Source organism: Xiphophorus hellerii, chromosome 9 (assembly GCF_003331165.1).
Source record: "Xiphophorus hellerii strain 12219 chromosome 9, Xiphophorus_hellerii-4.1, whole genome shotgun sequence".
NCBI lineage: Eukaryota > Metazoa > Chordata > Actinopteri > Cyprinodontiformes > Poeciliidae > Xiphophorus > Xiphophorus hellerii.
In genome coordinates, this window is record NC_045680.1 from 2,577,885 (window position 1) to 2,601,151 (window position 23,267).

Here is a 23,267-nt window from a genome sequence, read left to right on the forward strand (position 1 = left end):
ACTTCATGAAGAGCCAGCTTCAGTTACACTGTCAAGTCAGCAGTCTCCACCATGATTGTGCATTAAATAATATGAATGAAACTATTTTTGAAATGAATAACAGTTAAGCCTTAAAATGTGTGAGTTTGACTTTAGGAATTAAATAACTATAACTTGACTTTCTAGTTTCCTAATTTATTTAGATCCACCTGTATTCGTTCCACAAAGTTGATTTTTTTTTCTTTTACTTTCTCACATTCATGTTCAGAGAATAACTACTGGTGATGTGTTACCAAAAGAGTGACTCAGCACTTCTCTTCCTGGTTAACAACCAGACAATGTAGCGCTTCTTTTTTTTTTTTTCCTTCCTGGTATTATAACCGCAAACAACCATCACTCGCTATCCCGCCCATAAGCGTCACTCACTATAGCAGCGAGCCGGGGCTGATCGGGCTCACACGCTCCCGAGCTGAGCCACAGAGAGGAGCACAGAGCCGCCGCAGACGGGCTGGAGCTGGAGATCACCTCACTTTGCATGATCACATCCGCAGATCGTCCAGGATCTAAAGATGTGGACCGGCGTCGGAAAGCTCGTGCTTCTACATTTGTTACTCATGGAGCTCAGCGGCCACGCTAAAGGTAAGCCACTTATTGGCTCGGAGGTGATGGGGGGGGGATTTGCATCGTAGCAGTAGCGTTTCTCCGGATTCAGGAGGGAGGAAGTCTTGGGGACAGTGTGGGTGGAGGGGGGGGACCGCTACCTTCCTCGAAACGACTCGCCTGTCAAAGTGGTCCGTCTGATTATTAGAGCAGCGCTAATGCCTCCGATAGATACTTGCGCTGCTACACGTATTCAGGAGATTACAATCTTCATTGTCACTTTCGTCAGGTTGTGTGAGCGTTAACACAGGTGACACGAGGTGACAGTGAGTGGAAGCAGCACATGCAAGCAAACGGCTGATGTTGAGACTGTAGCCAGAGTACGCCTGCATGCCTGCGGGGATGTGATCAGCAAAGTGCTGGCTGTAAATGCTTTGTTTTTAATGTTTACGCTGCAGTTGCTAAATTACTGCAAAACACATCAACCTAAACAGATCCGTTTAAATGCCAGCACAGCACCCGTGGTAGGCACTCATTGTTGCACTAAAGTCAACATATTGGAAGAACCGGCGAGCCATTCATGAGCAGACTGCATTACTGGAAGTAATACTTCAATATTGATTGGATCTGGATGTTACACCAAAAGAGGCTTTTTCTCATTCCATGCTCAAAAATAGGTTACTTTGTGCAGGTTGTTCCTACTTTATTAGTTAACTTCTTGAAGTTTGAGAAATGTCAGTAAATTTAAAATGACCTTTAACCAACCCCCGAGCACATTTCAGAATCAGTTTCTTAATCTGAAATTTGAATACCACCAAACCAAAAAAACAACCTGACAAGCTGCTGTTTTCTGACACCACAGGAACTCATACCGAGTCAGAGTGTGAAATAGGGCAGTTTCAGTGCAAGAGCGGAGTGTGCATCCCAAGCCTCTGGAGATGTGATGATGACAATGACTGTTCAGACAGCAGCGACGAGGAGAACTGTCGTAAGTAGCCCAGAGTTTCTACATTCACACTTGCATTGTTATTTTATAATTCTCTACTCTTGTTGTGTTCAATATGAGCTTTCATTTGAATGTGTGAATCCCATAGTTTGCAGCTCATGAGTGCTGGCTTTAATGAGCGAACCTGGACTGAGAATACACACTTTATTTTTGTTCTTCAGGGCTCTTTGGAAGTCCCCTTTCAGCACAAACCTCTCATCCAGGATCAAAAGTCACATGACCAAAGGAATTTTTTTTTGTACTTACTAATTCAGATCCTCAGTAAAGCGGATTTGGGGCCTTAACTAACATTACATGTGGTTTTTATGCTTGTTTAGTTATTAACCCTATGCTGCTGTTGATGTATGGAGTTAGATAGGTGAAATCAGGCTTACAAATGCATTGCATATAAACTAAAACTGCTTTAGAGATTATGCCATGTCTGAGACTCACGGATTAGATTGCAGAATAATGTGTCATAACAATTAATACTGAGTCATGTGGGCCTGGTTTTCTCCAATTTATTAGATATGGCTGCTTTTTGTGGTGTCTCAGGGTTATCTTTGTATAGGTTGAGAAGTTAATAAGTGTGGAATGGTATGCGATTTGCATATGATAATTGTTTCATGGTTTTGCAGTGTCTATACAATCATTTACAGCAAAAATATTAACGTGAAAAATGAAATGAAAAAATTAAGTTTTTTACAACTACTGCCAAAATATCTAATGCTTATGATTAGTGTTAAACTCATATTTCTAATATTATTTATTACGTGATTTTTGATGCACAGATTTAAAAAAATGGAATGAACACCCATTGAATTTAGTAGTAATTTCCAAGTGAATGGAGATATGCCATTCTGTCCTTAATATTGCAACACATTTATGATGAGCTGATCAGTCTATCTGCTCTGGTTGGTATCCTGTTGTTGACTTCTTAACTGGTTTCAACTGGTTCTTAACTGGTTTCAAAGTACTCTTATCTTTAATGAGAGTAACTGGTGGTGCTCCTTAAGATCTCGCACCATAACTGCCTGTGCTCTCTGTCTCTTGAAATATAGCCTGGCCATTGCTTTCCTGTGCAATTCCATTTAATTCTCATCTCCCTTCAGTGCTCCATCTTGAATTTCTCCCGTTAAGCTTGATTTCTCTGGTTGAATTTCAACCGGGTCAATCAGCGAACAAAAAGAGTTTTGAACGATAACATAAATTTTCTGCGCTGCTTTACAATTGTAGTCAATATTGGCAATGGTAACGGAGGAAGTGATCGAAACCATTCAGTCTGTGTTGGCCACTCCTCCAAATTTTGAGCAGTTAAAGTCAGAGCAAGAGGAATGTATAACACATTTCATTGCTGGCAGAAATGTTGTGGCCCTTTTTACCCAAAGAGGTTCTTACAACACACACAACTTCTGCAAAGTTTCATTGAGCTAGCACATCACAGCCGTAAGCAATGCTGTAATGTCCGCGATTGGGTAAAATCCGACACAGTTGTTTAAAATTTCCATAGAGTCCACAAGCAATCTTTTCTCAGTCATCAAGGATCCAGATCCTCTGTACAGAAGCAAAGAATATAACAAGACACTGATTTTTACCAGGCTTCCAGAAACATTCACAGCTTTGTCTTGCTTGTAAATAAAAAAAAAGCCTTGTTTTAGACAGCAGTGAACAACAACAGGTGTGGGAGGGGCAGCCCTGCATTACTTTATGCTCCACAAAGATGGAGAAAACATTGCTCACTTTCCCTAGCATCTCATTAAGAGCACTTTGCCATATGAAGTAACTTTTTAAAAATCTCATATAACTCGATACATCTACTCAACCAATTCCTTGGCCAGAATTTAAAATGCTTAATCACTTTCACGTGTAAACAATGAAATATTTGAAATTCACCAAAGGGTAGAAATAATTGAAACCTTGGTTTTTCTCTCTTAAGCTGAATTAAGAACAAGACCGGTATTTGTGGTATGATCATAAATTGGTCATTGAAGGAGATTTAAAAGTGGTTGTATTTGTTGTTAGATGGTTAATTACTTACAATGAAGGCCACATGGTTCCTCATCTTGCTTTCTTGACGTGCTAAACCCTCAAAGAATAAGAATTCTGACTGCGTCTCTGTGACTCCAGAGATTTGAGTTTCTTGATAGTGGACAATGCTGGAGGTGAGGTAGAATGAGCTTTTAAAGAGCTTGCCTTCTGTCTAACAGGTGTTGTTGGTTTTGCTTGGTGTAAGTGTTGCTCAGAGAGAATGTAAGAAATGTACCTTAAACCACAAGGTCATCCACTGTTCTTTACAGAGAGACATTTTGTCTGTGGTGGAAATGAGGTCTGTGACTTTCATCTCTCTTCACTCTCTTTGCTACATATCTTGTAAGCTTCAGATGTGGGTATGCTTCTCTCTTGGGTTTGCTCTCACTCTCTGAATCACTTCATCTTCTCAGTCTCTGCCTTTATGTACGTTTCCCCTATTGTTCCCTCTCTCCCTTGCTACCTGGTGTCATTCTTTTTTTTGAAGGCACCAGCTCTTAGTCTGTGAAAGTGTCTCTTCCTAAAAGGCTGTCTCATTTCCCCTGCATTCTAGTGTCCAATAATCGACTCTCTTGTGCCATTTTTAAATCATTTATTGCTTCACCTTGACAGTGCCAAGGCCAAAAAGGTTGCGGCCACTCGCCTCAGATCCACAAAGAGCATCAGCTGACAGGTTGGTTGGAGATAAATCCAACAGCATGACTCTGGCTGCTGCTGTGATTCTTGGTGACTGGCAAGACGCCAGGCCTTCGAACAGATGCCAGCACTGCCGCTGTGCCCCCTCCCTAAAACCAAATATCACCAGCAAGAGCTCTGCGGAGAGGGGGTGGAGGCTGAACAGGAGAGGGAGGCGGAGAAAAGATGGGACAAATTTGACTGGGAGAAGCAAGATGTGTAGAGCAGAAATGATGTGAAGAAAATGGGAACAAGCGTTTCTGGAGAATTTCCAAAGATAGAAAAAAAACAGGCCAAAATGAGCGGGGGAAGTGGCCATTGCTTTTATCCTACCAGCACTTATTTGTCTGTTTCTAATCTTTATTTCAAATTTGAAAGATAGACAGAAATGGCAAGGATTTTTTTTCAAACACTCATTTGTGACTAGAGAGAGTAGTTTTGTACTTGTTTTTAAAGAGTGACGAAAACTAGGAGTGAAATACATTAAGATCAGAAGATGAGATCATATATTGTATAGTGTATATTTCTAATGTAGACTCCCTATTTTTATGTTCTACTTAGAGGGATTTCTGTTGTATTTGTTGTACTTCTTAGGCCTTTACTGTATTCTGTTGGGCCATTTATTATAACAAGATTAGTATGTCAGAATAAGTTAACAAGCTTCTAGAGTACTCTGTTAGGTTTCTCCTGAAGTATCGTCCTACCATCCTTGTAAAGAAGTACATTTAAAATGGTCATTTTGTGTTCATTATTCTGCTGTTTAAGTCTTTCATTTTCCTTCTCCTCTCTCCGCTACTTCATTCTCAACATGCCTCTTGTTTCCCTGGGAGACAGTAAAGTGGTGATGGTGGTCATGGTTTTTGGTGCGTTTGTGCTGTCTTTGTGGCTAAATACTGTACTCCTACTCACATGTATGCTTAAACATAGGAACTGTCCGTTTCCTTTAGGTTCTTCATGGCCTATATTTAGGTTGTGGAATCGTATTTGAGAAGAAGGTTGCATACCTGTTCACACTGGAGCTAAATAGGATAAAAATACAAAATAATTCTGCATTATAGCATCACAATAATCATAAACTTAAGTTGTCATATCTTTCTTGAATTGGTATGTCCTTCTCTTTTGGATAGCAGCCTTGATCAAGCAGTTTGTATACATGTGATTTGATGGAGTTTTCCATAAATGTGACCAGAATAACATAACAAAATGATTGTGATGGTCTTTTAGTCGGTGGTGTTCACTATTAAGCAAAAGTCCTTTTTGCGTCTTGGATCACATTTTTTGAGGGCTGTTAAGTATTTATAATCATATTTTCTGTCTTACATAGGATAGGATCTATTTATTTTCCAATCAAATGCCAACACACCTCTGCTCTGCTCAGTGTTCATTCTTTCATACTGAGCAGGTAGCCATTCAGCAGTTTCCCACTACATCTACTTGAGATAATTAAAAAGCCAGATATGACATAAATTTTGTGTGGAAAAAAAAATCTAACATTTGATTAAGTCTGGTTTCCATATCTCAACAAGCTTTCCTCCCAAACATTGTAATTATATTCATTTATTGTGAAGTTGGAGGAAAAGGACAGAGTGTTTTGTGAGAAAATGTAACAGTAGGTTAAAGGACAATACTGAAGCCCACAACAGTCTTCTGCAATTTAGAAGGCTGGTGGCCTGATGTTGGCTTTCCCAAGAATAAAAAAAATATATTACTTGTGCTGTAGAAGCACTTTTAGTGCTAAAACCCCACAGAAAAATAGCCTGCAAATTCTGTCGATCCACCATTAAAACAACTGTGAAGGTTTCCAAATGTCCCAGGGATCAGCCTTGAAAATACTTTGTGCAAAGGTGTTATACAAGTACAGTTGTTGCTTTATTCTGTGTCTGAATATTAATCTGTCAAAGCTTTAGTCAGAGGCCAGCTAAAGCTTCCGAAAGTTTTAACCCTAAATCATAACATGCACTTAGTAAAAAACACCAACTCCTTAAGTCTTGAACCCTTTACGAACCTGCAAAATCAAGGATTGCAAAACAGCTAAAAGCAGTGGGGCACAAACTCAATACCTCAGGGTGGGAAAAATGTTGTTGAGCTGTTGTGTGCGGGCGTGCACACGTGTGTTTGTGTGTCACAGCAAGACAATGAGTCTTAGATGGGGAGCGTCTCAGCTTCAGTCTGAGACCAACTTCCCATAGAGAAGACATCACAACGCATTTCACGCTGCTGCCATGTGTTTGTATGTGTGTGGGTGTGTGAGAGAGATCAGCCTTTCTCTCACACACAAACACACACCACCCTCCTCACACAAAGACACACACATGATAATGTTATAAGAGACTGCAGGGAAGCGTTTTAGGCGTTAAAGGCACACACACACAAGCCTGCAGGCTCACATGTTGGTCACCTGCTGACACACACATGCACACGCCCAGACTGTTACAGCTGGGGCCAGAAATGTAAATTGAATGTGAGGTCAGAGGGACGAGGTACATGATGCGCTGCACCGAACCAAGCTGCCTTTTCCTGGGGTAACCCCTAATCATAAGCTTAACAATGACTCTTAAATTGAAGTGACAACAAGTACTGGTTGGTGTCAGCAAGTATGAAATTAGAATCCTCCACAAGAGGCGGATGCACCATCAAAAAGCTAATAAGTTTTGTAAACCAGCGTTAGCATGCCATGTTAACAGTTATCAAGCCTTCAGAGGAGTATTCAGTGGGCTTTTTTCTGTGCTATTTGAAAAGAATGTGAAACATAAAAGGCAAAAAAAAAAAAGTTTTTCAAAAGAGACTTTGTCTGGTGAAATCACAAAGTTCTGTATCCTTTTTTAGATTAGAGATGCACAGAGAAAAGAGTTGGTGACATACTCAGTCAATAGCCAATCAGATCAGTGAATGCACTCTACTACTAAAAGCTTCCATGTCACTTTGAAATCAACACTCCTGTGTGTGGACACTGTTATTGAGGGAGTTGGACTCAAAAGTTAGTGAATTTCATCCTCAGTGAAATGGTTTTTAGAATGAAGGTAGATAGAAACATGAAAGAAGCTCTTTTAAAGAAATGTATTCAAAAAATTTAATATTGTGAAAATGTTCAATGGCTTCCGTTGCTCATTTCAGAAAGCTTTACAGATGGGAAAAAAAGTGAAATAAAATATTGTCACTCTCATCAGTTAAATAATTCAAAAGACCTGCAAAAGTTTTCTGAACATTAAAGCAGTTTTTCTAATAGTAAAATATATCTATTTTAAGAAATATATGTGCTGTATTTGTTTTTGTGAACCATCTTTATATATTGTATTGCAATGGGAAGCTAAAATGTGCTTTAAAAGCCAAAACGTTTAGCCAGTTCATCAGGGAAGAATTTCCCCAAATCCCCACTTATTGTAGGTACAGGTTATAGGAAGGAGGAAATTATGAAATTGGATTCAGCCAGATACTTTCATGCTTCATTTCATACCTTTGTGTGAAGGTTTAAACTGCAACATTTAATAGTTGAAGTACTCTGTCTGGGTGCATATATGTTTGTAGCATACATCAGCACTGATGTAGTCTCCAGAGAAAAATGTCCCACTTCGGTGCTTTGGGATTTCTAAATCTCGGTGGGATTCTGAGTTTTTAATGTTTTCAGTTTGTTCAGAAATACGGTATCTCACTGATACATTATGCAAGACATGCTTGTAGATCATGTTTCTAAAGAAATATGTTTCATTTGCAATTTCCTCCTTAATGTTGTTCTTTTTGTTTAACTTGTTTTTATTCCAGTTTGCTGTTAGACTAAATCAGTGTTTTGCAGCCCTGGTCATTGAGGCACACTGCCCTGGATGTTAGGTGGTTCCCTGCTTTAACACACCTGATTTCAGTTGATGGCTGATTAGAAGGCTTTCGCTGAACTTCAATCATCTGAATCAGGTGTGTTAAAGTGGGGAAACGTCTAAAACGTTCACTGTGCTCTGAGGAGCAGGGTTGAGAAACACTGCAGGAGATGATTAATTGTGGAAAGAAACAAGATACACTTTTTTTGTAACGCATGCTGACATTTAGAAATGATTTGATGAAGCAAAGACAATTAAAGTTTGTGAATAGGCTGGATGTCAGTGAAAAATGAACAGCATGAATTGAGTAGCCAAAGTACATTTTCAGGCTGAAAAAACCCACTTTTGTCAGCATAAACAATTCTGCATTGGACATATTATTATTCATTGTCCTCTACATAGAAATCTGTTGTATACTTATTGTTAGGGCTGCTTGATATCATATGTTGATATCTGATATCAAAAGACAACATAATATTGTGATGACAGCATTGCTTAGTATTCACTCAAATCATCCTGAATATTTGTATTTTTACTTTCCCCCACCCAATGTCTGTAATCTTGAGCATCTCGGCCACTAAAAATATTCCTATGATGTCTATGAAGGGCATTTGGAGACCAGCCAACTGGTCAGATATATTAGTGAGTCTAAATATGTGACACTTGAAATATTATCTCCAATGAAATATTGCTTCTAAGCCGTCCCTTCCAATTGCAATTTAGCAAAAATTGATGTTGCGATGGTGATTGTAAATCAATATGTCCTGCAGTTAAAGACTATCTTCCTTTGACCACATGTAATGTGCCTCTATTTTTGTTTTCAGAATTACTGATAAAAACAAAAAACTGAATCAATAATTATAACAAAATACTAATTGGGGAGGGGAAAAAAAAAATCTTGTCAATACCTGAATTTCATGTACATCAGACATCTAAAGAAGAAGACAAGGTGTCCCTGCTGCACTGATGGAGAAAAGGTCCAAAATTTTCCTGGTTTCCACCTTTATGACACGGTGCACCATGCTCTACAAGAGAACATTAGCCGGTGTGCTGAGTAGGTGTTGGGCGCAGCGGAGCAAAACGACAGCAGGGTAATTTTAGCTGAGGTCAGTGCTGGCCTGAGGCATTTACTCTGACTCTTTTTCCTCTGTGTCTCCATCTGTTTGTCTTTCTTGCTCATTTATTGGCCTACACCTCTTTTTCTTCTCATCTTCCCGCGTAAGCCACTTTGACACATGCACACCTTAATAATCTAAAGGCAACTGAAGATGTCTCTGTTGTATGTGACTTACCTCCCTGGTGCTTTTCTGGACGGTTCTGCTATTAAGAAAACTAAATTGGTCAGACTTTCAGAACCTGTTGGTATCACTTTTAGCACAGATAGGTCTGAGCTCCTGTAGCCACTTAAATGAGCAGGCACACAGCAGCAGCCATTTAAATTGGCTGCTGATCAGCTGTTTGGAGGAATCACACAGATTACTTTATTGAACATAAAAAATAACAACTCTGTTCAAGTGTTCCTCCTCCTTGATTTAACTTTTGAGAATTAGCTGCAGCATCTAATCATTTTTCCCAGCATCTGAGTCATTCGATCAAGAACAGTGACTCAACTGTTACTGATGCCACAGTCAGTCCAGATGCTTTATTTATTAAGCCATAACTTGGTACTTCTTGTCAACCTGGGGAGCTGCAAAAAAACTGAACACATCTGCAACTGCTCTTTAAAAACATCAAAATACAGAAGAGATGGCAGAAATTATTCAAGATTATTCAGAATAATCAGTGAACAGTGAGTGAGTGAGTTGGAGGAAGTTCCAAAGTGGCTTTAACACACTAAGGAAACTTTCCTAATAAACAAAAGCTTTTGTTTCTCTTTTTTGCATTATCTTCCCTCCTCCTTCTGTTCAGCACCCCTTTGACAGAATTACTTTGTTTTTGACACCTGGGTTTGTTTGCCTCTGCTGCAAAGTCACTCGCAGTTCAAAGTCAAACTTTGATAATACTACAATCCTCTTTCCCTAACTGCGCACATTAAGCTTGGCGTTGGCTGGGTGCTTGTGTTGCTCCGTTATCGAGGCCCCTCCCCCAATCTGCGGCATGTGACGGGGTATCATCACGCTAATCCCCAACTCAGATTAACCGAATATCTGCTCGGCTTCCATTTTTATTATTTACAGTTGCTGTAATCCTGTTTTTCACCTTGTGCTCTGTTGCCTGCTGCATGTAGTTAGAGAGCGGCACATTAAATGACAAGTAAGAACGCCGATGAATAAAACATAACTGCTAATACCAGGCTGCTGGGTTTACACTGCGATACCGCTGCGAGTTCATTGTGTTTAAAAAGTTTTATAAAAAGTTTGGTTTTATTCTCCCCTTCTTCCTCTGTGCATTCTCTTCTATTTCCATTTTATATTTTGTTGCTTAATTCATTACATCCCCATTTTTTTTCTACTATTGCATCAATATGTTTTTTTTCCCCCACTTGCTGTGACCACGAAAGTAAAGCAGCTGGAGTTTTAAATTTTGTGCACGTGTCTGTGCAACATGGTTTCTTTTTCAGAGAGAGAGAAAAAATATATTTTCTATTCCAACACCTGCTGACACAAAAAAGATGGTGCAACATTTTTGAAGAAGTCAGAAAAAACTCAGCATTCAGAAAGTGAATGCTAGATTAAGATCTCAATTTTCTATCTCAGCACTAGATGTAACAAAGATATAGAAATACATTTTAAAAGAAAAGTCTGCATTTTTCTAGATGGGAGAATGTTGGATTTAATTTTCACAAAATATGTTATGATATACAGTTAACATTATTGATTACGGAAAAGGAATTTTCATTTTTGCTGTAGAATGATTGACATCATAACCCTTTATTTCCTTAACTGGCTTATGAGTTAATGATATACGGTAATATACCTAGTTGATTATTTTTGCATAGAGGATTACGTCTCATGATTATGTTGTATTTTTTGGAACAAGTTTAAAGTGAATGTTCAATAATTATTCCTTTATAGTAAAAATGATAACTAATAGCACAATATTATCATGCCTCCAAGTTTAACAATACATGAGTCACAGTTGATGTAGCTTATTTTTTAGGTTATGGTTGCCTAAAATGGGACAATAATACCAAATGATGGTTTTCTTTTTATCTTGAGTATAAAAAATTACCCTCTCATGACAAGTCTTTAAAAGAGTGAGCTTTGTGAAGCAGAAAGCATTTTTTTTCTTTGACATGAGGCATTACAGATCTGAATAATGTCTTCCCAAACAAATTAAGTCCAAGTTTCCAGAAGATGTTGGCAAATTGGTAAACGTGTTGAAGGACATTTGATTTTGTTGTACAAACTATTGCTTTGACTTTTTGTCATTCTGCTGCTTGTAGAGTAACATTGGACCTGACCTGACTGTTTTGGAGAATGTGCTTAAAAAAACATTTTCATGTCTTGCCACATTTCTCCGTTTGCAGCTTTTCCTCCAGCTTGCCTTTAAATGAAGCTGTTAATGTTGATTTCACACAACACATCTCTTTCGTACACAACCCTCTCCAGCTTCTAAGCCTGGGAACGGATCATTTTTTACCTTTAGGGGATTTTGTTTGTCATTCATTGCAGGATGTTGGAACGAGGTGCCGGAGAGGTGAGTCTCTCTTTGATGATGTTGCTCCTGCTCAGCAGCGCTAGTTATCAAAAGGAGACGGTTGTGACACAAAATTATGCACACTCACACACAAGCACAGTCTATATTTTCAACATTTTCACATTACCAGTGTAATACATCCACCTGGCGTGTGCTTCATTATGACTCTGTTCTGACACCGCTGAAATGAAGCCTCTGATGGGAGATTAAAGAAAAATGATGGAGGAATGGAAATGACCACTATTTTCTCTTCTGATCTGTAGGGAAAATGTGCAGTGGCTTTTCTGATCATCTGTTGCAGAGTGCTCCCTCTCTGAGTTATCATGAGAAGATTATTGGTGTTCTTGAAGTAAAAAGTAGCATTAATGTGCTGTAGCATTATCAGGGGTCTCAAGATCTGAGATGCAATGCCAGACATTGGTCCGGTTTGATTGGCTTTGGAAAGGCTTGTTTTAAAGATGTTGCTTAAAGGAGCCAAATATATGAAAGTAATCTATATAGAAAAAAATGTGCTTAAATGGAATCGATCAAGTTTGCAGCATGCCATTAGTGCTCAGGGTCAGACCTCCCTTCCTTTCGGTCTTTTTGCAGCCATGTGGTCATTGTGTGTTTGACCAGTGACAGATTTCTCACTCTACGCACCCCCATACCCTGCCGTGCATCATTGGACTGAGAGCTTGAATGTTTGGAAGCAGGGTGACGCCTTCTCAATGGAGCCTAGGGGGCCACCAAGCTCTCACAAACACACACTTAAAAACCAAATGTATTGGTGTTTTTTTGTTCTTTGTGAACACGAAGAATAGTGCTGTGACCCTGCATGCATCTGCTTTATCCTTTTGTGTTTAATGCCTATCCGATCGGAGGACCTTTTTTAGGAATTTGACTTTAAGAAACCTTCCAAGTTTAAAATGATTAGTTGAAAGCTTTAGATGACCATAACCTAATTTAAGGCCTGGTTATAGGTAATCACGCTTTAGTTCAGGAGTTTTCCAACATCGGGCTCAGAGGACCAAATCTGAATTCTACATAAGACCTATGTTAAGCAAATGTTTCTTTTACTACATTTACAAGCAACATTGAGGTACTAATGGGTGCACATTTTTTAGTTCCATCAATTTTCATATCTCACCACTAGCATAGAAATAACAAGTGAATCTTGAAAGTAACAGTCTCTCCGTTTCATATAGAAGAGTTTCTTGATGCTCCTTGATTATTGCATGATCCCGGTTTGTCATATTGATTGATCACTGACCTGTGAGTGTTTGATGTCTTTTGATGTATTAACACTCTTCTTATTCTTTCATTGATTGCATCACTTTTTAAAAAGACATAAAGTGCTGGTACCCCAACACAATTCAGCCTCACTATTTCCCTCAGTATGTGGTGTTTCTTTTTTCTTGCAACTTGTATAATGTGTGGCTTCATCTTCTTTTTATTTTGTATCCAGCAAATGGACTGCAGACCCTCTGGTGTAAAACACTCGGATTAGAAGAGGAAAAAAAAACCTCTACTCTTGGTCTGTTTTGCTTGTAAAAGATTCTTGGTAAAATTATGACTTTTACATGTAGTTTTCAAATCAAAATTAATAAAATACTGTAAATTCTTGATAGTTCAAACAATACATCTATTGGGGATTTTGCAAGTGATTTGGTCTCATTGTAGAGACTAACTTGCATATCTAGACATATGGTTGTTGAGATATTTCCTCTGGGACGGTTTTATTAAAGTGTTCAAGAAGAGCTTCAAAGTTCATTAAGCAGTTGGACAGAGTTAGGCAGATCTGACCATTTTCTGCCTTCTAGCATCCATGTGCACTCATCACAATGTTGGATACAGAACTTCCCCACTGAATAAATTCCTTTCGGTACTGATGTTTTTATTCTGTTATCAGATCAATTGGTTGACAGCTAAACTAGAGCGCATGGAATTTTTTTGTAACCGTTTTATCAAAACAACAATTTACAGCAAACACAAATATGCTATTTGAAATATTCTTTACTTTAAATTTTACTTCTAAAAATGTCCTCGCTTTTTGTTTTGTTACTCCCATATGAGAACCTGACCACTTCTTCAGGGATGATTGCACTAAAACGCAGTTGAGGAATCCAGAATACTGTAGATGGGTAAATCTTTAGTTTAAGAATATTGTTGATGCTGGGACTCCATAACTGGTGGTTTATTTGTCACTTCACATTGCTTGATGTGTTTGAATTTCTACTCTGCTGCACTCAGGTGCCACTAAGAGTAAATTCCATAACTACGTTTGAAGATGCAACATCTAATCCCTCAAAGTAATCTCTCAAAAGGAGATTGCATTCAAAGGAAACAGGCTGTGGGAACTGCTATTTCACAGGGCATATTGAAAGAGCCTCTTTGGCGTTATCAGGAGGATTTGAACCGCAAGAGACTTTAATACATTTTTATTTATTAGTATTATATTTAATTACTGTATAGAATATTTGATTCTCCCCTATTGGAGTGTCTACCCCAGTACTTTTTAAAATATGATTAATTTAATAGAAGTAATAGAAGGTTATTCTTTGTGTAGTCTCCTGATTTAAACCTAAGTTTGCAAAGCAAATATCTGTCTCCACTGGATGCATTAAGAGCATTGCTTCTTGGGATATTTTGCTGAGTACTCTCACATGTGGAAACCAAACCATTCAGACCACACATGCACTCGTTTTACTGAGAAAGACCCACTGACCCAGTTGTGAAAGAAGGCAGTTAAGTATAATTGGCCCATGTTGTAGTGACTGTGATGTTCTCTCCTCTTTTTTTTGGATTTATTCCACCACTTTTTGCACTGACTAGACTGCTTTGCTTCCATTTCTGTTGAGTGGCAATGCTTTCATAAGTGATCAGACAGCTTAATTAACTCCCGACAGTCTCTGGATGGAGATCCCTTTATATTTGTACCTGTGCATTCTACTTTGAAGGTGAACATCAGAGCACTTGTAAATGTTAGACTGCTGATTCCCATCATCAAGTATAAAGTCAAGTTTTCAGTTCCTTTGATCCACGTAAATAAAAAGATCTGGGACTCATATCGAAAATATTTTTTGTAATGCCTGACCTTCTTTAATCCCTAAAGATCTAAAGTGAACACTTTAACTGCTGAGGTTGAAAAACCCCGCTGTGCCTTGAAATATTTTTGTTCATACTCATTTATTTATTTATTTTTTGTTACAGCTGCAAACCTCAATTTATTTCGGTGGGATTTCATTGAATATACCAGCAGAAAGTGGTTGTATGCTGCTTTCTGATCTATGTGGCTTGTCTATTTAGGTGGGTGGACATGTCTCATTAGGTTTGCCACTGTGCTATACTTATTTTGCGTTTTGAAAAGTTCAAAGTTTTGCATGCTTTTTAACCGGACTTTAAACTGGTCCATGCTAGTAAACCAGTCCGACCGATCTGGTATGTTTCTTACTCTTCTTGTTGCTGTTTGTTCCCTAATGCTCTCTGTAACACAGGCGGAATAATTTCATTACTTGGATCATTTCTGAAAGCAGTTGGTTGCACTGGATTTTATTTATGAGTGTCACATTTAAATGAGAACACCACACCTTTCAGATTTTTATTTCTAAATAATTTTAAAACCATCTGTGTAATTTTCCTTCAGTTTCACAATGTTTTTGTTGGGCTTTTTCTTACAATCCCAATACAAACTCCTGATAACCTGCGACTGTAGCACAGAAATGTTCAGAGGCTATGAATAGCTTTGCAAGGTCTCATAGAACCACAGGGAGTCATTTTGACCTTTAATGGGAATGACAAATATGATATTTTTAAGGTAACTTTTTCTTCTTTTCAGTTTGTTTTATTAGTTTTTATTAAAGTAAAGGGAGATAAAGTCATCCCTGAACTGTCTGTCATGTTTTATTTAATCTAGCCGAGGTTGAAAAAAACACCAGTAAAAACAGAGGAAATGGAAAAGATCAGATTTATGGGGATACATTTAAAATTACTGAATAATTATTCTTACAAATGTAGAGCTCATAGAAGAGATGACATTGGGTCATATGAGGCTTCAAGATGCCTGGGACCCATGCGTCTGTAGCACAGTTTTACTGTTTCCAATATATAATACTAATCCTAATGCTCAGAAAAACTGTCTTCTCATCGCAGGCCTGCTGGAATATTTCTCTACCATATATCTAAATCTTTTTTTTAATCTAATATTGATCACTGACCCCATTTTCTTCGGATCCTCTGTGGAAAATCGCCTTATTCTGCCTAAACCAGAATCCTGCATACTGATGTTCTGTAAAATAAATGCAAAACTTGTTCTGGAGTTATTCTTTCACTTCACCTCATCCTATCAGAAACTTTATCAAACTGTAGCAAATAGTTTGTTGTCAACCACAGTATGGTTGGCACATACAGTATAACTCCTTTATAGTTGACTCTGGTTTTTTATTAGATCATTATTGAGGCGGATATTATAAAGAATCCTATCAAGAATCATTTTTTTTTTTTTAATCTATTTTGCAGCTATTAACTAAAACTACAAGTCCTTTGAAATGCCACATCACTGCAGCCTGGTTGCTATAGCAATTAAAAATCATTTTATATTTTGTCTATGAGGTCTCCCATGGTGGATCGAGATATATGTACTTCTAATGCTTATTTTTTGTTATGAATTTTCCATAACTAAAGACATGTTACAGACGGCTATTTTAGGCCACGTCATGAATTTTGAGCCACAGATGGTTAAGTTGGACTAAGATGAAAGTTCCCAGTCAGGTTCCTCCATGGCTATAATGTTAAAACATACTTTGGTGCTGAAGACGTTGGACTCTGTTGAAATAAAGAGTATTGATCCACCTGGCAGTAGAAAAAAATAAAATAACTGAAGATGAGTCACTGTAAAGAAACACATCCTTCTTTTCCACTGAGATTTGCTGCTTTCTCCTCATAGGGAAGTGTTTAAAGTGTCGGAAACTACACAAAACAGTTTTTTTTATTTCAACCACTTTCAGACTTTCATAAAATGTATAAAATAAAAGTATTTCTACAGTGACTTAGCAAAGAGTTGCAAGAAAACCCAAATAATTAGTAAAACAGTATTTAAAATTGTTCCTCCGAGACATGCCCTATAATAGCTACTCAGTCTTCTGTCTCTCTTTTTTTTCTAAGTGTACACTCAGGAGAATAAATGTATTTGCAAGGTATCTTTAAATCCTCCTCTGTAAATAAGGATATAAAAACCTTCTTTTTCGACAGAAGGCTTTTGAAACAATTGTTGGATGGATATCACTCTTCAAAAGCGAGTGTTTGACATGTGTTGCTTTTGGTTCCCAACCACTGATCCTGACTTTGAGGTTTCCTCTGTAGTTTCAGTCTCATTGTAAAGGCCAAAAAATTTGTCATTCATGACCATTTTACGTTTAATGTCAGATTTAAAGAAGAACGGACAGTCTCAGGTCACCTTCTGTAATTAAGAACCCTCACAGTTTCCTTGATTAATTCTATTCATTTTTTGCCTCTGCTGTGAGATTAGAGAGGTATAAGAGCACAATGTCATCCTGAAAATAAGACCAAGCCTCTTTTAACTTCAATTCATGTTGTCAGAAGATGGAAATTTATGCTTTTACCCTTCAGGACAGCTTTTGCAACATAAAGAAACATTGACATTTTTGCGTCTGGGTGTGTATATGTGCATGAGTGATACTCTCCAAACTTCAAAGAGCCTCAGAGTGTTTTCATCTGAGCAAACTTGAGATGCATTGATCCATCTCTAATCACGCACTCACACCTTGCACCTGGGGAAGAAACCAGAGGGAAGACAGTATTTTTCCCCCATACCCCAAACTTAAAAGGCTGAGTTGATATGTAAAGTTTGACAAGAAAGATGTCAGTTGTTGAAAATGTGGAAGCAAAGGCAAAAAACAGCGGGAGTTCAGCAAGAGATGGAAGGTGACATGATTATTTTTTTATTTGTGTTGGATAGAAAGAAGAAAAATTGACTCTAGGACTAAGAGCTATAGGTAACGAAGCATTTTATTCTATGGAAAAAGGAAATATTTTAGTTTTCACACAATCTAGTGATTTAATTATGGAGATTTAATCAAAATTAAAAGCTCAAGTTAAGAAATATTTTTGAAATCATAAAGTTAAAAGCACTTGATTCATTAGTTTTCAAATTAGTTTGGTAAATACTTGTGGCATTCCTTTACTGATTTGTTTTTAACCATAAGTCAAAGAAAACCTTCTGAACTCTTCAATTATTAAAGGTGTGTAAGAAGCCTGATCCCATCCAGCTGTTTTTCTCAGGATGTTCAGTTTTTTGTTTTTTTTTAAACCTTTAATTATTGCTACAATTAAATGTTTTCAATATACAGTACAGAATATACTGGAACAAAGAAATGCTTTGGTCATATTTATCTTATAGGAATTGGCCTATGATTTGTTGAAGTGCGATTTAATCACCAACTCAATTGTACTTAAATTTATGTGTGTTTCTTGTTATTGAAATTAAGTCAACTGTATTGTTTTTCTTTTCACTTGTATTTAGGGGGACAATAGATGTCGAGCATTATTGAATACAAGTTTCATGAAGCTATTATTGCTCTGTCACAGTTTCATAGTCACAACTTAGTGATGATCTCATGCCCTGTTTATCGGCAGTATTTTCTGTTTTTAGAGAATTTGAATGTGAAGTCTGTTATAAATGAGGAAAAACAAGAAGTACACCTATTGTGTAAGTTATTACTTTCCAAAAAGTGGCACAGATGTCACAGGGTGTGTGTCTGCAGTCAAGTCAAAGTCTGTGATGTTGACCTTAATTTATCACATTAGCAGCAAATCTCTAGAGAGTCGATGGAAATGTGCTGGGAGTTGGTAACCTCCAGCAGCTAACTGATTTAAATGAACGACACATTTTGCCTCACCTAGTAAATTATATTCACATGAATGTGTGGGTATTTGTGTGTGAATGCGTGTGTGTCGGTGTGGGCAAGGGGGATTGGAGGGATTGTGAGAGGGGGGTCGGCAGCAATCTGTAAAGTCAGTTTTTTTTAATGAGATCAATGCTTTCCTTCCCACATCCCAGATGGTCACGGTAGTAGATGCTGTGTATGTCGGCGTGGGTGTGTGTGTGGGGGGGTGGGTTTGTGTGTGTATAAGGGAATGAGCTGCAGGTACCCTGGGCGGATAAATCTTTAATCATGTGCTTTCTCTCATGTTTCTTTTAATTGCTTCTTGGATCGATAAAGTAAAAATGCCGTCAACCTTTTGAGTAAAACTGTGATTGAATGAGGGTGTATTGTAAGAACTACTCAAATATGTTTCGTAAACACACATTTATACCCTTTGGGGTTTTTTTAATGCACAATATCTAAGCAGTGTGTAGATTTTAAATATTGTTTTCCCTTTGCACTTTATGGTTATGCTATTCTATTTGTGGAATATTGCTAGATTTGGCTCAAACTTAAAAAGCATAATGTGTTACAGTATATTGGATGTTTTGTGCTGCTTGGATGAATATTCTTGACCAGTGAGGTAGAAACAAACTAAGCCTTTGTGGTCTGTATTGATGTCACAAAGCAGGTGAGAGGCTAAATACCTGACTGCAGTTGCTTTTCTGAGGTAGTCGTTTTCGCTTCCTCCTTCTCTCTTTTTCTTCCTCTTTCCTTGATTTTAAATCTATTCCTGTCTCATCCCTCTCCCCCTCATGTATGCTTTTTAATCAACAACAAGAACTCTGCTGAGGGGGCAAAGTTGTTCATGTGTGGAAGCAATGTGATTGCATTGTTTTACTTTGGGGCAAACGGAGCCAGTCAGAAATGCAGAGTCTGACGCTCCCGACTAAAAGTGCACTCGTTAGAGTCACTGTGTGTTCCTGGATGTCTGTCGTTGCATTCAGGTTTCACTCCATGACAGCTTAAGACAAGATCATTGATGTCAGTTCTGGTGTTTTGGAGTGTTTACCGATGAGTTTTGCTGCTCTTTCGCCCATAATCAATCTAACATTTGTTCTGTGACAGAGATCCACCCGTAGATTGATTAAGTTGATAAATGGGCTGTTTGTGTCGCCTACTGATGACACAAACTGTCAGTATCCTAGAGACAGTCCCCCTGGTTCTTTCTATGCAGCTTGCTGTGTGCATTGATTTCAAATAATTCCTAGTGTGAGATGTACAGTATCTTAACTGAGGCTAAGTTTGGGTGATGTCATGGGAAGCACCAACAATATGATCCATGGCTCAAACGAAAATATTTAATATTATAACGGATTAGATGCATTTTAAGGGCTATGTCACATTTTTTCTTGGAAAATTCATGGAACAATTTTCAAAATCAAATTAACAGAAATACATCAAATCAACATTTTAGATGGTTACATATAACTCTTCTTCTAAAGTTTCTATTCATACAAACGGATGTGATGCACCAATCACTCAATTATTAAAATCTAATTTCCTCTCCACCAGCTTTGACTGGTTACTGCCAGGGTAGATCTTAACTGTTGTGGCCTATTTCATGTCAGGTTTCTGCACAGCTTTGATGTGTAGATACTGATTATACCCAATTATGATTACGCTTAAAGATCTATAACAGATATAAAGGCTGCGTTAAGCGTTGTCTTCTGAAAGGCTGTCATTATTTCAAAATTCAACATGTTTCATAAGCGATCAAATAAAATCTTAGCTGCAACTTTGGTGTACTTCTTGTTAAAATCAGCTTTTACCGGCACCTGATGGATGGCAGATTTATCTTACTTGTGTGATTTCTTGTTTTTGCATCCATTGTGAATAACTGATTAAAGGTTGACACATTGCTTAATCTTGAAAATTCTATTGATATCATTAGTTTTAGGATAATTATTAATGGTGTTGCTAATTGTTGCAACAGTGCTTTTACTTTAAAACATTATTTCCTCATTTTGGTTTTGAAATACAAAAAATACACAAAAAAGCTTACAAAAGATGATCAGGACAAAACAATGACAACAAAAAAGTCCTATAGTTCTGAATAAATTTAAGTCAGCAAATGAGATGGCAAAGAAAGTTGGAAATTCATATGGGCCATCAAACTCCTGATCAGTGCATTACTGAAACAAAACATACCAGAGTACTTGGTGATCTAAAAGATCTTTGTGATATTTCCCAGAAATGTTACATTTTGATAAAGATGCCACAAACCTGCTTGAAGAAAACCCCAGAATAAGCCCGTATGCGTCCTGCTGCATCTTTATCCTTTTGTTTCAGTATTTGACTTTGGTTTGGTTTGAAGTATGATCATGTGTGAGAGGGAAACCGCTCCCTACTGTTAGTGTCACCATGATGAAGAGACTGTATGGATTTGTGTCGGTTAATGAGTCTTTTTGTGTGTGCGCCTGCATATGCTCCGGTGGTGTCCCAATGATGAAGAGTTTCCTGCCTTTTGTGGGTGTGTATATATATATATATATGTGGCGGGGGGAGGGATAAAGCACAATGCAAGGCTAGAGATGGTCATTAGCTCTAAAGGATTGTAAAGTCGGTGAACTCAAAGCTGAAGATGGATGCTTGAATATCGCCTGTTCACAAACTCTTGACCTCCGCATTAATTGATTAAAGCCTCCGTTGATGAGAGAGGGAGAGAGACATGCCAAACTATGGAGATATATGCATCCCTCGGGGGAATTTGTCTTTAGTTGTGGCCTATAAGGAGTCCTGTGTCTGAGACTGTTAATGTGACATTATGTTTACTAGCTAATAATGATTAATACTTGCATGTAAACACACATTTTGCTGCACAATGAAGACTGGGTCTGTAAAGAACCGATCATACATGTGGACTAATCTGACACGTTTGAATGGCTGGTGCAAGCTCCGGCAGAATTGGACTTGGACATGCAGGAAGCAATCGAAGAACATAATCTGCTTTCTCCAAATATGCCCAACTAACCGAGGAAGTGTGGTAATGAGAAAATGATTACATTTTTTTTCTTTTGATGCATGGCTGAAGCAGATCTCTCTATCCTGCTTCCTCCTCATCGCCGCTCATGGCACAGTTGCTGTAAGTTTCCTCGGTAAGGCTTTTGCTTGGCTAGTTCTAAGTGACATTGTTTGCATATTTATTCTTAATTCTTAGCCACATTTATTCATTCATGTTGATTTTTTCTTCCTTATCTAGAACGTAAGATTGGTTTCTTCTCAAATGAAACCATCTGGGTAAGGTTCTGGTATCAAGGTACACCTCAGGAGTGAGCCCGGTCTTCTGGACTGAAATGTTGCAATTCTGTTCTGCATTAAGTATCAAAACTTTTTGTACTATAATCTAGTTAACGTGTCTCAACTAGATTTCCAACTGAAACCTCATGGGAAATCTATGGCAGGAGTTAATGATTAGGGTAATGGTGAAAGGTCTTCCAAACCCAGACCTGGAGCTCATCACCAAAGATATATTTGTAGAATAAAAGTGGAAAGACTCAAAATACTGGTCTGTTATTAAAAGAAGGGTTTGATTGCTGTAATGTCAAAAGATTTTCCGTTTGAATATTGAGAAGGGCTTAAATGATCTGTGATACAGCTGGTGATTTGTCCAAGGTGTATCCTACATTTCCCCCTATGACGGCTGGAGCTAATCGGTCTGTAAAGTTAAATGTATATGGATGAAAGGATGGATTATATAACTCAATTTTCAAATAAGACATGAATAAAAACGGGTAATTACAGATGCTCTTTTTATATACAGTATATATTTATTTTTTTCTCATATATATTGACGAATGCCTCTCATTAGAAACAAAATTCTTGATTTAATGAAAATATTTGTACATCGAAATTTGCCAGGGGCATGAATAATCTTGGATCTTCCTTTATTTTGTGTAGGTCTCAGTAACAAATGAAGGAGCTGGATTTAGATAGTGAGCCCTCTTTTTCCACAAATCTGAATTATTGGGTTGTGCTGTATATCAACACATGCGGATTACAGTTGTAGAAAAGAAAATCAGCAGGAAGATTGTAGACTTAACAAGTTTGCAGTTCTGTGTTTTTTTGTAAATTGCTTTCATGCGACTGCATGGATTTGAAATGAGAAACAGAATTACACAGTCACATATAAAGGAGTACCAGCAAGAACCGAGTAGAAAACAGGCCTGGTGTGTGTTTGTGTTGTGCTACACTCACAGTGTGAGCGCACCTGCTGCTTTTGGAAAACAGATGATGGATCCAGGAGGCAGATGAACACTATTTCCATGGACTGACTCAGCTGTATGTGTGCCTGTGTTTGTGTGTCTGCGTGCACCCGGACTCAGCTCAGGGAGTGGGAGAGCTGGCGAGCCACAGATCAATTTCCTTTTTATTGTGGCAGAGAGGAGACTTGAGATGCACGGCCTCCTGTGACCCAGATTCATTTCTCTTTTCTCTTCCTGCTCCTCCTCATTGGCAAAGTGACTGAACAACAGAAAACGGGGAAGATAGAGGAGGTGAGTGAATAAGTGGAGGAAATAGGCATGGGGTCAAAAGGGTTAAATTATGGCCGATGATGGCGATAAGAAAGAGGATGCACAGAACAATGGCAGTGCAGAGGTTATTGTTAGAACTTTTTTATGAATTAAG

General features: G+C 38.1%; 1 protein-coding gene across 4 annotated transcripts in view; it reads left to right on the forward strand.

Moving 5' to 3' along the window:
- The first annotated feature begins 402 nt into the window (after positions 1 to 402).
- lrp8 (low density lipoprotein receptor-related protein 8, apolipoprotein e receptor) overlaps positions 403 to 23,267 on the forward strand; it is a 163,779-nt gene continuing 140,914 nt past the window's right edge. For 2 of the 4 annotated variants that reach the window (XM_032571753.1, XM_032571754.1), the window contains exons 1-2: positions 403 to 618; positions 1,442 to 1,567. In XM_032571753.1, the coding sequence (XP_032427644.1) occupies positions 549 to 618; positions 1,442 to 1,567 (196 nt within the window). In that variant the 5' untranslated portion in view covers positions 403 to 548. The remainder of the gene's footprint in view (positions 619 to 1,441; positions 1,568 to 23,267) is intronic. The other 2 variants (XM_032571755.1, XM_032571756.1) reach the window with 1 other exon arrangement.